Raw genomic sequence first — 15768 nt, 5'->3', positions numbered from 1 at the left:
GGTCCGTCAACGGGTAGAAAAATACGTTGAAGCAGGTTGACGTAAAGTCCCGTATACACTAGCGATCGGATCTTGCAATGAAAGCATTCGCAAATGGTTGTTCAGTAATTTGTACGGTGTTGTGAACGATTCTTGAGCTGTTTTCACTGGATCCACCTGGAATCGGTTTTTTCAACGAACACAAAGGAAAGAAAGGAACACAAAGGAGGTTTGTGTACCCGAGCGGATTAGAACCGCTGCAGGGTATCGTGCGTTGCACGTTCGGCGCGCTAGTGTATACGCGCCTTAATTCAAAAAAGTGCCTGTTAACTGTCAGTGTCCGTTATGGGAGGTTTCACTTTATTAACTGATGGCCGTGTTAAGACGGCACTGACTGTGTGGCGAGAATCTCGTCGTTCCCTACCAATTAGCGAATTTTCAGTGTTTTGAGAAACTTTTGTCGCGCCTTTGGCATAAGCTTTAAATGTCCCGTGTTTTTTACCGTATTTTCTTCAAAAACATATGGTCAGTCATTGAAAAAATATTTGTTCGGCTAATGAGACCAGAAATAAACATCTGTCACTGTCTCTGCCACTAAAAAATTTTCTAAATTACCGAAAAAATTTTAATTCTCGAAATTAATGAAGAATGAAAAACTCAAACAATTTCTTTTGGAAGTTTCTCTCAATTCCTCCAAACACTACGCGCGTTGGATAAAAACTGCCATAAAAAAATTATACATCTATTCTGATTGATCAAACGTTTCCCGAACGCGTCTGAAAAACGTAGTATTTCGTATACGGCGAGTGGCATCAGCACGTGTGTATTAGTTGATTGATCTTCCTCTCAACGTTTGTTGTTTATCCATAAAGAGCCTCTAGTCTATAAAGAGAAAAAAAACTGCTCGTATAAATATTATTAAGAGGGCGGTCGCGATGTTTACAACGCAATTCAATTACATCAATCTAATGTAGAGTTTGTTTTAATATCTTTGATTGCCGTCCTTATAAGGATCTATTAGAGGAGAGAAAGAGGGAGAGAAAGGTATTATATATCGCGATATTTCTTATTATTTTTGTTAGTTAAACGTAAATCAATATACACCATACATCGCGGTGGACTTTGATTGGGATTCGCTTTCAAATGTTTGAAGCTTTAATTGAGTTTTTAAACGTTCAATAGTTAGCATTGGCTGTCATTGAAAATCAATAGGATGTTTGTTTTAGCGGGAGATCTGGAATAGTTATTGAGCGGGACATTGATGGAAACAGCTATAGTATGATCCCCACTTTTGATGATGTGTTGTTGGCGGTTTTTTTTTCCATTTTGGTGTGAAAAAGCATCCGAAAGCGTGACGAGAGGTTGGCAGAGAAAGAAGTAGAACGGAAATCATGCTTTCTGATGTCTTTCTTGCGAAAGAAAAAAAAAATCGCCAACACAATCGCCAAAAAAAGGATAAGAGTATGGCTGTTAAAATTTGTAAACAGAGTTTGATTACCCTTATTGGCGTCAATACCGTCAATACCTCGGGTTGCAACTGGGAGCGTAACATAGGAAAATCGAAAAGTTTTTTTTTTACTGCTCTTCGTTTTCTTTAATCCTTCTTTCTCCACGGCACAGTAATAACCTACCTTGGAAATTGGAACAATTCAAAGGGCATCTACATGTGTAATAATCCATGTTACAAATCAAAATTATTGGAAGGACATCTATCCACGGAATTGAACGGACAATGCACTGGTACTACCAAAATTTTTTTAAAAAAATCACGAAAATGCAAAATCAAATTCACCAAAACAATGAATTCCAAAGGGTTTGAATTCGTTGCAAGACTTCAACGCGGTAAACAATTGGCAAAAAGAACTGGTGCTGAACACAACTTACAGCAGAATATGCAGCGACAGCACCACTGCTCGATAAAAGCGAAATGACGCGAAATTCAACAATGCAATAGGGCAAGAAACATTTCGTCCAATTTCTAGCATACCTGTATGTGAATATGCACCCCAAAAGCAGAATGTGCCAAAATCTGTGATGTACGTCGCAGAACAATTAGCGCTACTGCAGAAAAATTTGCAAGAATTTTAAGAAAAAGTGCAAAAAAAACCACTATTACATGTTTGGGGATTTTTACCACAGAACATTTCCAGTCAACCAAGGGCTCATCGCAGAACAGTGCTAAACATTTTGCTTTGGGGAATATGCATAAGAGGGAACGTAATTGCTTTAGCTATGACCAGAAATGTGGTTTTGTTTTTGATTTGTTGCCACCCGCTAACAAAAGTAATAAAAAATTAATATGAAACGCAGCTGCTTACCGCAATGCTTTGTTTGTGAATCAATCAATAAGCGAGCCGTTATTATTTTCAACTTGATGCCCCTGAACCACATTTGAATTAAACCAGAAAGCCGCTATTATTTTGCTATCTCGTTAGTATTACCGTTATTATTCTAATGAGACCCGTTATTAATATTCCACTATCAGATTTAAAACCGTAGTAGACAAACAAGACAGAATCCAGTGGGAGCAGACAATCACAGACGTAACGTAGGTGCCAGGTTTGGCAACTTTTTGAAGGGTATCTAAACTCCATGCCACGTGATGTTATGTTGGGAGAGTCGTTATATTGAAAGTAAAACATATATGATAGTAATTCTATGAAAGCATTTGAGACATATCCTGGTCATTGTAATAGAATGGTTGCTATAACGTGGGGTCGTTATAATGAGCGTCGACTGTATTATCAGACTGTATTTTACACCTGAATGTGAGAGCTATGTCTGCTTTGTGTCTGTGAAACCTAACAGTGTTTTCGTTCGCCCATCGTTGTTTATGTTTTATGTTCAATAGGTGGTGTTATCTCTGAACTGCTAATGTGTGAATTTGCAATTTATCATTTATTTCTGTTGTCGGTCTGCTGGCCGTTTTTGGATAGCTGATGCAAAGTTGGAGAACCTCAGAAAATTGTATTTAAAAAATCATCGCTGCACATTCATGAGTATCAAACCATTTTGTTTGGTGTGAAACCGTTGCAACCAGCAACTGCCAATATTAACCCTATTGCAGCATAACGCCAGATAGCAAAACAGTCAGTTTTCCATAAGCATGGTCAGTGCAAACATGACTGTTTTTTTTTTCGCTCTGAGCAATCATTCGGCCAATTCAAGATAACCTGACCAGATCATGGCACACGCTTTGTCTCAATGAAAAGCTTTTAGCATGGTGAGTCAAAGAAGACTTGGGGCCATGCTGGAAGCTGCGCATGTACGTGTTGTGAATCTAACGTGAAGTTTGTTTCTATGTAATGCTTGTTGTGTGTAGTACTGTCATCTGCTGTCAATTTTTCTAACTTTGAGTGAAGTGTGATGATTGTATCGTTGTAGGCCTATTGTCCTGTGTGGTGAGATTTTTCAACGGGGAGATTGCCTTGCATTAGAAGTTAGATCTGGCATGCTAGAGCAGTGTCTCTCAACTGCCGGGTCGCAGCCCAATACCAGGCACAAACACTAGTCACACAGGGCCATGAGTGATTCACAGTTTCATTTTTCCCATTCATTTATCATTAGTTGTGTGTGGTTCAAACCCCACCGTCGCCACAGTGTTGGTCGGCTGAAGTTGGTTTCCTGTAGTTCCCAACTTCGACGCGCAAATGGAAGTCGATCTCCCCATTAAAAAGTCTTGCCACAGAGAGCAACAGGCCTACAACAATAAATAATTCAATCATTACACTTCACTCATAGTTAGAAAAGTTGTTGGCAGATGGCAGCACAACACATAACAAGTATTACGCAGAAACAAACTTCACGTCAGGTTTCACTACATGTACATGCACGTTCCAACATGTACTAATTTGTTATAGGTTCCGCAAAGGAATATGGACGCGGCATATGTGTGGTTTAGTAGTTAGTTGTGTGTATGAACGGACCTTTCACTTACACAAAAGTGATTTACCAGACCGTAGGCTTCCAAAGGTTTAGAACCACTGCACTAGAGCACATAGCGTCGTCTCTAGGGATATTGCAATGGTGCAATTATTGCAGTGTACTGAAATGTGTTTATTGTAGTGATGAGATTTCAGCGATTTTTAAGTATGTGGTACGTAACAAACATTACACAGAAACAAACTTCGCTTCTGCCTCACTATATGTACACGTACATTCCAATATGTTCCAATTTGTTAGAAAATCCACAGAGGAGTATGGATGAAGTGCACGTCTGGCTTAGTAGTAGTGATGATTACACTAGAACCTAATTCGCAGTTATGAGGTTTTTTTGTTGGTTTCACCAGAACCTATCGGCGTGAGCACCTTTTCGTTGATTTCTCCATGTTTTGAACAATGAATTTGTTAAAAAAAAAATGGAAACCCAATTATGTTTGGCAGGAATTGACAAATCACAGAAAAAAATCCAGGCACCATAACAATTTTTTAGGAGCAAAACAGTAAACTTATAAATATACTTTCCAACAGATTATTTCACAATACAACAGTATAAAGGTGATTGCTATAATGATTTGAAGTCTCAGTTACATATAATACACATTGTGTCAAATGCTTTTATGCACAAAACCATTTTTGCCGGTTTTTGTAATTTTTGCCCTCGACTAGTTTTTGTTGGTAAAATGGATCAACCCTGGTGGGAACGTTTACATGCATTCCAAAAATTTTGGGAATTTTTGGAATTTTCATCACACATGGAAAATTTGGGTGCCAACTATGATTTTTTTAGTTGCAATAGTGATCAAGTACCAGGATTTCACAATCCCTGCAATACACTGGTATAAATTTCGAAAATTTTGTGTTGTCCCCAGACTCAGATTCAGTAACCCACACATAGAAAATTATAGGCACCAGTACCAATTTTTTAATCAGCATGCATGGCGATGTGATGCCTGGGATTTGCCTGGCCCTCATATATGGTATTCACTAGAATCTTTTGCTCGAAAAGAAATTCATAATTACAGATTGAAGATTCTATACGTAATGTGAAAGGATTTGTCAACCTGAAGAAAAAAATATGCTTTATAGAAAAATTCTAGGAAGGCGGGGGCTGAATGAATGAACGCCAGGGGCTCTGCCACCAGACTTATCCCGTTGCAGAGATCTCCTCCAGCCCAGCTTCGTGGCAGAGTCTGGAACAAAGTGAGTGTACCTAACCATCTGAGTGTGTAGTTAGTGTTGTCTGATATTTCAGTGCTGCCATCTATACTTCAAATAGTGAGTGAAGTGTAATGATTGAATATCTGTAACGTTGTATCCTCGCTATGCAAGTCCGTCACTATGACCACTCGACTACCACAGCAGGGATGGGTGGATGTCGTTAATGTGTTAGACAACAGTTGTGCCAACGTTGTTTGTCATCGAGGAGAGAGCTTTATTGCCCCTGAATGTGTGTAATGGGGGTAGTGACATGTACATTCTTATCTCTGAGTCGGTTCATTGTTGTCTTGTTTTCAAATGCTGTTGTAATGGTTTAGATCATAGATGGCACTGTGGCACAAACTTCTGTCCAAGAAAGAACAAAGCAGAGCTGTTTTGTGCTTTTTCTTCATGTTGTACATAGTTGCCAGTTGAATGTTGTGTCTTGTGCATGTGTTGTGTATCATCTGTAATTTCTAGGCCTATTGGTGTAAATGTCATATTTAATGTGTCATTAAATATTGCGATTTTTAAAATTCGCTGCCTTGTCCATCTTTACGTTTTCATGTCGCGCTACTTCACCGTGCACGTGCTGTGGATTGTTAGATGTAGTAGATTTACAGTGAGTCGCAAGCAGCAGTCAGTTCCTCTTGAGACTTTTTGCTGATTAATGTGCAATTTTTCATTAGCAAAAAGCTATGTTCCCAAAGACATTAACCTTAAAAAATGAAAACTGTTCTAGAGAAAAACTGAGCAAGAGAATTATAGTTTTTGTTGGTTGCAATATGGTTGGTTCCGAAAAGTTTCCTGTGTTGGTCATAGGAGAATATCAAAAAATGTTTCAAGCATGTGAAAACTTTGCCAGTGACCTACACATTTAGCAGAAAATCCTGGATCAACCAAGAAGTTTTCACCTTATGGTTGAAAGATATAGACCAGAAATTTTTCAAACAAAACGGAAAATACACTTGATTCTAGACACCTGCAGTGCGCATTGTGAAATACCAGTATTGAAGGCTATATAAAGTGCGTCTTTTTTCTTCTGAATGCAATGGCAGAATAAAAGCCTTGTGATCAGGGGGGGATCATCCGATGTTTGAAGGTGCACTACCAAAGATCAGTCATGCAGAAAATGATTCAATGTTTTGACAGCAAAACCAGCTTTTAAGTGAATTTGTTAGAAGCAAAGACATTGCTTAGATGTGCTGAATTCTGTTTTTTTTCTTCAGCAATCAAGTACTGCTTTCGGCACGATGGATTCATCTTTATGATTGAAGAAGCTGAACATCATGAAATTTTGATGGCAGATCAATTTGAAGAATACGTTGATTAAAAAAAAAACCATTCCAACTGTTGATATTCAGACAGACAAGAGGACATTGTCTCTGTCTGTAACCAAGATCGAATCAGATGACGAACCAGAAGTCAACTTTCAACCAAAAATGTTTGAATGCTTTTTAAAAAAAACTTGATGATCAATTCAGTTTATTATATTTGTATAATTGTATACACCGCATATCAAATTTTAGACTAATTCAAATAGGCAGAGTTCACATGAAATTCGGTTTGCGTGAAAATTTTTGCAGCAATTTTGAGCATCATGTTAAAGAGGTTCGACTGTATTTGATATTTTTCCCTTAATGCCATCGTGACAAGTTTTTCGCAATAATTAGCATGTAATATGTTGCTAACTGTTCATTTTTCTCTGTTCTTCCAGTGTCTGCAGCAACAGCTGCAAAATCGACCGTTTATTTTGTTCATCAATGGTATGTTGATAGGAAGAGAACTAGTTCACAGATTACTGGATAATTTTGCAATCAGCACTTCAGTGTCCGTTGATGAGTTTAGATAATGCCAGCAGCATCAGGCCCAGGACCAGGTAGTAATGGAGTCAATCCTTCACAGCTCAGCAATGAGGCTTGCGGTATTCGAGATGTGTGGGCCATCAACTTGGAGGACGAGTTCAAGATCATCCGTCAAATAGTTCAAAAGTACAACTATGTTGCCATGGTGAGTTGAGTCTACATAAACATTACTAATTCATAATGAGCTTAGTAGGCAATATGACAAACATCAGGGATGCAAAATCTGGCCTGTGAGCCAGATAGATATGCTGTATTTCTGCCACTTGTGGGGCCAGAAACTGATGGGCCTATAAAATAGGGTGACCATATAACCTATATTTCACGTGGTATTCCAGTAATTTTGGCCTTCCGACTTGCATAAATACAGTCAAACCTTAATGCGACAATACTCTGTGGACCAAAAAAAAACATCATTGTAGATTGATTTATCGTTATATCGAGTATCGTTGTAGCTAGGTTTCACTGTACATTCATCCTCAGGCTAAGCATATTTCCCAGGAAAAATAACAAGAAAATAATTTTAGTGTTTGATTTCATCAAAGAAAATAAGTCAAGTAGACTGTTGATAATACAGGAAGAAACGGGATCTAAAAAAATTTCAAACAGCCAAAGTGATGGCAAAATACAAAAATGTCCCGGAAAATACAGGTCATATGGTCACCTGACATATTTCTCAGACATGTATGTTTTTTCTGTAAAAATTACATTTTAATCCGGTGCGACTTGCAGCAGCCCTTTAGTTCCCGCCATTGGTGATTTTTTTTAGAAATTTCTCTGTGATATTTGGTATTTTTACTTCATTCGGCAACATGTTGACAAATTGACAACTTTACTTGTGACTTGGACAATTTTTCTATGATAATTAGCGATGGCCATATGAATGCTGATTTTCCGTATTTTCATGAAGGAAAATATTCTAGCCTTATTGCTACTGCAGGGCTAGACCATAGGCAGAGATAGACTTGGAAGTCTGAGGGGGCACGATGATGATGATGACGTCAATTCATATATACATTAGATCAGTCGACTCCACCTTTGATGCTGGGGGGGGGGGGACAGTGCCCCCATGGCCCCCCACCGTATCTCCATGCATGGGCTGGACAAATAATAAAATATATATTTATTTATTTCGGTGCCAGCCCAATTTCTTAGGAGCCAAGCCTGGTATTTTTTTCCTCAAGAAAAACAGTCCTAAATAATGTTTGCTTTTACTTTTCCTATGTTAAAAGATGTAGCATGATGGAATCAGAAAATTATGGGACTCCAATTTAGCAGCCACATTTGGAACATTTTAGGTACCAATACCGATTTTCTAGTTGCAGTGGCAACCTGGTGCCTGGTACCAGCTTTGTACTGATACTTCTCTACTGAAACTTCTTCTGCTTAATACATTACAAGGATGGGATCCAATTTTCTTCTATCAGGTTTTTATTTCTCGTGGCTGTTAGTCCTGGTATAGAGCCTAATGGTTTCTTCTCACTCGTGTGCAGCTGCTACGTAGCGGATATCGTGTAACACAAAAAAAATCACCACACACCATTGGTGTAGCCTACATGGTGGCATCTCACTGTATTATACTGTGCATAGGAAAAAACAAGTCTAAGCAAATGTGGAGGGGGACCCGACTTCTTTTAGATGAACTGTGCAATTATACTCACTGATACAAAGTTATTTTAATCAATAGCATTCTTGAAAATCAAACTGGCTGACCAAATTTATAGATGTCATTTACATATTCATGGGTGTCATGCCCTACATACAGTGGAACCTCGCTATAATGATACTTGGAGTAACGATAAACCCCTCTTGGATATTTTCCAAATCTTGTTTGGAAGTTCCTGTAGTCTAATATTAAACTGGTGCCACGATGTAATGATAATCCCTCTTCATCTCTATTTTTTGTTGGCCTGCAGAGTATCATTATATCGAAATTTCATAAGTTAAAAGACATATATTTTTTGCAATTTTGATAGAGCTTATAATACAACTGTTATGTCAAAATTTGTGCATAATCATACTCTATTTCTTCCAAAGGACACTGAGTTTCCAGGTGTGGTGGCACGACCAATTGGTGAATTTCGTAGCACTGCCGATTACCAATACCAGCTGTTAAGATGCAACGTGGATCTTCTTAAAATCATACAGCTTGGCTTGACGTTTCTAGATGAAAATGGCAAATCACCACCCGGTTATACAACGTGGCAGTTCAATTTCAAATTCAACCTAACGTAAGTTTCCATTGCTCTTATGATAATTTTTTTTTAAATTTCTCTTATCAATTGAAGAAACATGCTCTTTTTTTATTCTGTATTCTGTTGCATCATTATTAGCAGTCGACGCGAACGGTCACACAAAATTTCGTTCTTGCGCTTTGATCTTACAAAGTCATTGCCAATGATTATTTCAAATGTGTAATCAGTTTTTAAGATATGTATAAAGAATAATGTCTTATCTTATATTGTGCTAAATTAATGTTCAGTACTTTCTAATTGGAGAAATGAATATATCTATTGAAAGATAGAGTTGAACAATGTTGCACCCACGTTAGTGGTGTAAAGAATGTGATTTTGTGTGTGTTTAATGAGTGCATTGGATATCTAACCACTATGCAGGTTGTAATTTAGAACCTCAATGTTACACTAAGCGGGAAAAAAGGGCCAAATTGTCATCCAATACTGAAGTAACTGGTGAATCAACCTCTGGTCTGACTCTAAGATTTTTTCAGAGAAAGTGCCGTCACACTCATTACAAGATATAACCTCTGCACCTAGTTATACTAATTCCAGTCATGCTGTATGGAATAGACAACAAACTGATGCCTCAACATTTAATCGGGACAATTCAACTCTGCCTAAAGTAGATTCTGATGTCAGTAATACACCTCGAGTTCGTAAGCTAATTTTGAATGGTAAACATAAAAGTTTGATTCTTAAAGGAGTGGTTAATCGTCCTAAGAGATCAGCTGTGTTTTTATCCAGATTAAGTCCTGATAGTATGGTGTTCGATTCTTGGATGCTAATAACCTTCATTTGCACCAAGATGAAAACAAAATATAAATTGTACGCCTCCTTCCATATTGAAGCAAATGAAGATGACATTAACAATTAACATTTTATTGAATGGTGAGCTCTAGCCTGAAGGTTCCATCATTTCCTCTTTTTATGGGAAATTACATGCATCTCAAATTGAAAAGTCGACCAATGTGGACACTAATTCAGACTTGGAACAGAGATCAAACGATAATAAGTGACTAGAGAAGATATCTATTTATTATCAAAATGTACGAGGCCTTAGAACTAAATTATCATCTTTTAAAAATTTGGTTCTTTCCAGTAACCATGATTTTATATGTCTAATGGAAACTTGGCTTATATCAGATATATGTGATAGTGAAATGTTTAATGATCGAGATACTGTGGATTTTGTTGTGACCGTTTGTACAGTTATCTACATTGCTCGAGAGGTGGTGGTGGTCTTATCGCAGCAAAAAATAAATTTAAAGTTAGTTCTATTCCTCTTGATTGTAATTTGGAGATTACTTGTGTTAATTTGGAGATTACTTGTGTTAATTTGGAGATTACTTGTGTTAATATATTTTGTAATTGATGCAGAATCTTATATTTGTGTTTTGTTTATTGTTCTCTAACTTGTAACTTTCAGTATTATCGTGAATTGTATAATATATTTCGATAGATTTTAAAATGATGTCAAATAAGCACAATTTAATTATAATTGGGGATTTTAACATTCCTGGAATTAATTGGAGCAGTAGTTTTGATGGTTTTCATGATAGTCGATCGAGATATGTTTCTAGTCTTTTCAACTTCATGCAAAAATATTCCTTAATTCAATGCAATTTTATCGCTAACTCATTTGAAAGAATATTGGATCTTGTTCTAGTATCTATTCCTTATTTTTCTGTGTCGGTCAACAGGGAGGAATTTCCACTTATTAAAGAAGATACCCACCATCCAGCATTATTGATATCTTTAGAAAAACTTGCTGTTGAGCATCATTCTACCACAAGCGTTAAGGATTTTAATTGTGATTTTAAAAAAGCTGACTTTCATTCCTTGTATAATTTTTTTGTCACTTTGATTGGAATTTTTTACAATTTGTGCACTAATGCTAATGAGGCTGTTCATATGTTTCACTTCTACATTTTTACAATTTTTGATGTGTTTGTACCATTAAGAAAGAATTTTACAAGAAAATATCCTCCCTGGTTCGATGGGAATATTATTTACAATATCAAAACGCAAGGAGAAATTATGTAAAAGATATTTGATAACTAATATTATCTCTGACCTGGTACAATACAAATGTTATAAAGCTAAGATTAAACTCTGTATAACACAAGCTCATAAAAAATATATTGATAATATTGAAGTATCTCTCAGATTTAACCCAAAACAGTTTTGGTCTCATTGTAACAAAATAAATAAGAATGCACCTAAGTATATGTATTTCTAAAACAATGCTTTATCAACAGACGCCTTGATTGCTAATGGTTTTGCGAAGTTTTTCGTTTTGTAGTGAATTTCACAGCTTCTGAGGATGATCACAAACAGTTTCTCTTGTTTCTCCTGATGTTGTAAATATTTCTTATATCTCCTTAAATGACATCAAATATAGTATAAAAAGATTGAAAGGAAGTAGCTCCAGGAGTGTTGATGGTACACCTCCTTTTATTAAGGCATGTACTGAGCATTTGCTGTATCCACTTTTATTAATTTTTAATATGTCTGCTAAAAATGGAATCTTTCCGGATGAATGGAAGAGAGCAAGAATCGTTCGAATTCTTAAAAAAGGTGATGAACATAAAATTGAAAATTATAGAGGCATGGCCATTCCGTCACTTTTTGCTAAAATTTTTTCATTCATTGTATGTGACATAATCAGCTCAAATTAATACCTGCATCTCCTCAAATCAACATGGTTTCGTTAGAAATAGATCCACAGTTATAAATCTTCTTTCTCTCAATACACATATTGTTGAAGCCGTAGCTAATAAACGTCAGCTGGATGTAATTTGCACAGATTTTGCTAAAGCATTTGATTATGGTAGCCACTCTATATTAATGTATAAACTTAAAAACTTGGTTTCTATGCTGATACTTGTAATTTTTTTTTGCTTCGTATTTAAAAACAGATGAATTTTTGTATGTTATGGCTTGTCTCTTAGTGATGGAGTGCAACATCCAGAGTCCCTCAGGGGTCTGTCCTTGGACCTCTATTGTTTTTCATTTTTATTAATGGCTTTGCAGCTTCTATTCATAATTGCTTATTATTTGTTGATGGTTTTAAAATATGTGACTTTATTGTAAATTTTGAATGTTCTGTTATTCAGGATAAGTTAACCTACATACTGGTGTATCGAGAATCGTCTACTTTGAATATCAACAAATGTTTTGTTATGTCTTCCACCCGTATGAAAAATCCTATCCTATACTCTTATTATATTGGACCTGATATTTTACAGAGAAGATATTCTGCTACTGACCTTGGTGTAATCTATACCTCTGATTTTGCCTTTCGTGATTATATTAACGATATTTGTACTAATTCATATAACAAACTTGGTTGGCTTAAAAGAATAATTAAAGATTTCACCAATTTAAATACAAAGATTATTCTTTTCAACTCTATTATGATCAAAACTTGAATATGCAGCTGTTGTTTGGAATCCTCCTTACATTAATGTTATTGATGATATTGAAAATGAATACAAAATTCAATTATGCAGTATTTGTATTTTAAAAAATTTAGAACATATGACAATAGAATTTCAACAACTTTCCTTCGTCAAGCTTTTTAATTACCAAACTCCAAAAGAGAAGAAATTTTATTCTTTTGAAATTTTTTTGGCAGTTGCTCAATGATAATATTGATTGTTCTTTTCTGTTATCCAAAATAGGATTCTTAGTCACACGGTACAACACCAGGTCAAATGAATTATTTCATATAACTCTCTTCAGGACCTTAATTGGTGTTTCTTGTGCTAGTACCAGATTTTGTATTTTATACAATAGTTTACCTGATGAATTTTTGATATATTTGCAACACCTATTGGTGAATTCAAAGAACTTCTCTCCGAATGAGGATTTTTTTTTTCTTTAATTGATTTGTTGTTTTTAACAATGTTTTTGAGTTTTTTAAATTGATCTAGTAATTTTATATAGGCTTTCATTTTACTTATTTTGTATTGACTGGTTTCTGTTTTTATTTTTTGTATTTTATATCTGTGTATTGCATTTTATCCAGTTTTTACATTTCTATGTCTTACCTTGCTGTAATTGGATTGTTTCTGCAGCTTGGTATATATTTAAATAAATAAATACATTATTATTGATATTGTCTGAGGCTTTCATGGTTAGCATTCAGTGAGTTACAAATGGTTTCTGAGCTGTGTTAAGCCATAGTCTTCCTGATGCTTCACCCTTTAACAGCTGGCTGATGCAAAAATGAATTTAGGAAAGAGATAAAATTCAACTGTGCACTTGCAGGAAATCAAACCCACGTCCTCTCACTTGTCGGTTGAGTACACTAGACTATACAAAACTTCATATGGATAGTGAAGAATGACATCATCCTCCTGTAGGTTGTCATCTGGTAGTAGTGTCAGCAATTGTGACCTTTGGCCTGAATTAGATCTGACCATCTGTGTATGATTTTGTTCAGTGCACACAAGCTCTAAGGAAAAGTTGAGATATTTGTTGACTTTGTAGTCTAGTGTGCTCACCTGGTAAGTGTAAGGCCATGGGCTTGATTCCCAGCAAGGACGGTTGAATTTTGTCTGTTTCCCAAATTTATCTTTGCATCAGCCAGTTGTTAAAACCTTTATAGGTTGAAAATACATTGAGTAAATAGGAATTCCGCTGGGACTAAGGAAAATATAGTTATAGGTAAATTTATCGTTATAGACAGTGTCATTGTGCACAGGTTTCACTGTATAAACCAAAACCCTGACAACTATGAACTAATTTTTTCCCATGTTATGCTATATTTCCAGTCTATACTTTGCGAAAGTGATAACAATTAATTCCCTACAGAGCCAGTTTATTTTTCTTTCAAAAATTCATCTTCGCATAAGTTAATTTCTTACACCTTTGTATAAATAAAAAAGAGTAACATCTGCACTTGATAACTGTATCCTGTTATAACTGTACCATTATTCATGATTCTGATTCCAATAAGTGCAACCTACTGTAATTTGAATAATGAAATTACTATAAATATGTGGTTATATATTTATTTATATTTTATACTTATAATACTCATATATTGTGTTTTGCTTCTTTTTTTTCAGGGAAGACATGTATGCACAGGATTCTATCGACCTCCTCACTAGCTCTGGAATCCAGTTCAAAAAGCATGATGAGGAAGGCATTGACCCATATCAGTTTGCGGAATTGCTGATGACATCAGGCATAGTACTAATGGAAAATGTGAAATGGATATCTTTTCACAGGTTGATTGAAATGCTTATTATCATCCTTTCTATAGGCCCAGTAAACTCTTCCCTTCACATTCTATGTGTAGGGCTTAACAAATTGAAAAAAAAAAGATTTAGGCGCCAGCCAAATTTTTTAGGAACCAAGTGAATTATTTCAATCTAAAAAAAGGCACTAAATAATGTTTTTTTTTTTACTTTTCTGGGACTATATATTATTTTCCTATATTAAAAGACCAACTGTATTGTATTAAATCCAAAAATTTCGTGTTGTTCATAGTATAAGAATCACAGAGAAAATTTTAGGCACCAATATACTGATTTTAGGGCTGTTGAATAATCTTTACTTGTTAACTAGGAGAAGACCCTTCAATTACTTCATTATGAGGACTTGAAGGAATTGACTAGGAGTAAAGGCTTAAAGTCTAATCTGCATCTTCTCGCAGTGCAGTCTGTAAGTAGCCATGTTTAACATGTGGTGAACGGAAGTGGATGGGCATCCTCCAACTCACACTGGCCAGCATGGAGGATTACAGCCAAAAACCCCCAAAAAAGAAATATGAACTCTGTCTGTAAACTAAGGCCCTCAATCCCCAGCAATCTGAGTGTCCCTGGTTAGGGCAGTGACCAACAAGACATGAAGACAGAGTGTGCTAAGAATCTTTGGCTGGAACCAGGCTGCCATAAGATGATGATATGGCCACATGTAACGGATGATCTCTTTCTTCAGAAAATCGTTTGCAGGAGTTGGAAGAACTGGAAAGAATAAATTGGGACATCTTAGGCATCTTTGAAATAAGGAGAGGAGAAAATTGAACTTACCATTAGACATGTATTTTACTACAGAGGAACAGATAATGGAAGAACTATTGGAGTATGATTTCTCTCATTGATAAAAAGTGTAAAAAAATCACATTGTTAAGTTGGATAGTACAACTGATAGAGTTGCAAAGTTGGGTATATCAAGCAGATATCGGGTACAGATTATACAAGTCTATGCACCAACAACAAGCTATTCTGAGGAAGAAGTAGAATTAGATGAGATGGAAAAACCATCATATCAAAATAGCAATGGGTGAATTCAATGCTAGAATTGAAGAGAGAAGAAATGGTGAAAGCTCAGTCGGAAGTCATGGTTACGGTGTACAAAATGAGAGGAAAATAACAGAAGAAACAAAGAAACTGATGAAAGACCAGAGAGAATTTCAGATAAAGAGGATAACCCTGAATCAAAAGCGGAATATACAGAACTTTGTAAGACAGTACGAAAGTTGATTACAGAAGATGTCAGGACATTTAATTGTGATATTGTAAAGAAAGCATTGGAAGATA

The 15768-nt window shown here is 35.9% G+C and overlaps 1 protein-coding gene across 2 annotated transcripts in view; it reads left to right on the top strand.

Moving 5' to 3' along the window:
- The first annotated feature begins 789 nt into the window (after positions 1-789).
- The window catches only part of Pop2 (CCR4-NOT transcription complex subunit Pop2), a 30905-nt gene continuing 15926 nt past the window's right edge, over positions 790-15768 (top strand). Inside the window, exons 1-4 of one of the 2 annotated variants that reach the window (XM_089248164.1) lie at positions 790-1023; positions 6836-7128; positions 9018-9211; positions 14293-14454. In XM_089248164.1, coding sequence (XP_089104290.1) covers positions 6970-7128; positions 9018-9211; positions 14293-14454 — 515 coding nt within the window. In that variant the 5' untranslated portion in view covers positions 790-1023; positions 6836-6969. The remainder of the gene's footprint in view (positions 1024-6835; positions 7129-9017; positions 9212-14292; positions 14455-15768) is intronic. The other variant, XM_089248163.1, reaches the window with a different exon arrangement.

Source organism: Pholcus phalangioides, unplaced genomic scaffold (genome assembly GCF_987345545.1).
Source record: "Pholcus phalangioides strain wild (caught in Gottingen) unplaced genomic scaffold, Ppha-v1.0 ptg000019l_1, whole genome shotgun sequence".
NCBI classification, from domain to species: domain Eukaryota; kingdom Metazoa; phylum Arthropoda; class Arachnida; order Araneae; family Pholcidae; genus Pholcus; species Pholcus phalangioides.
Note: the sequence above shows the minus strand (reverse complement) of the source record. Positions and strands in the feature narration are given on the sequence as shown.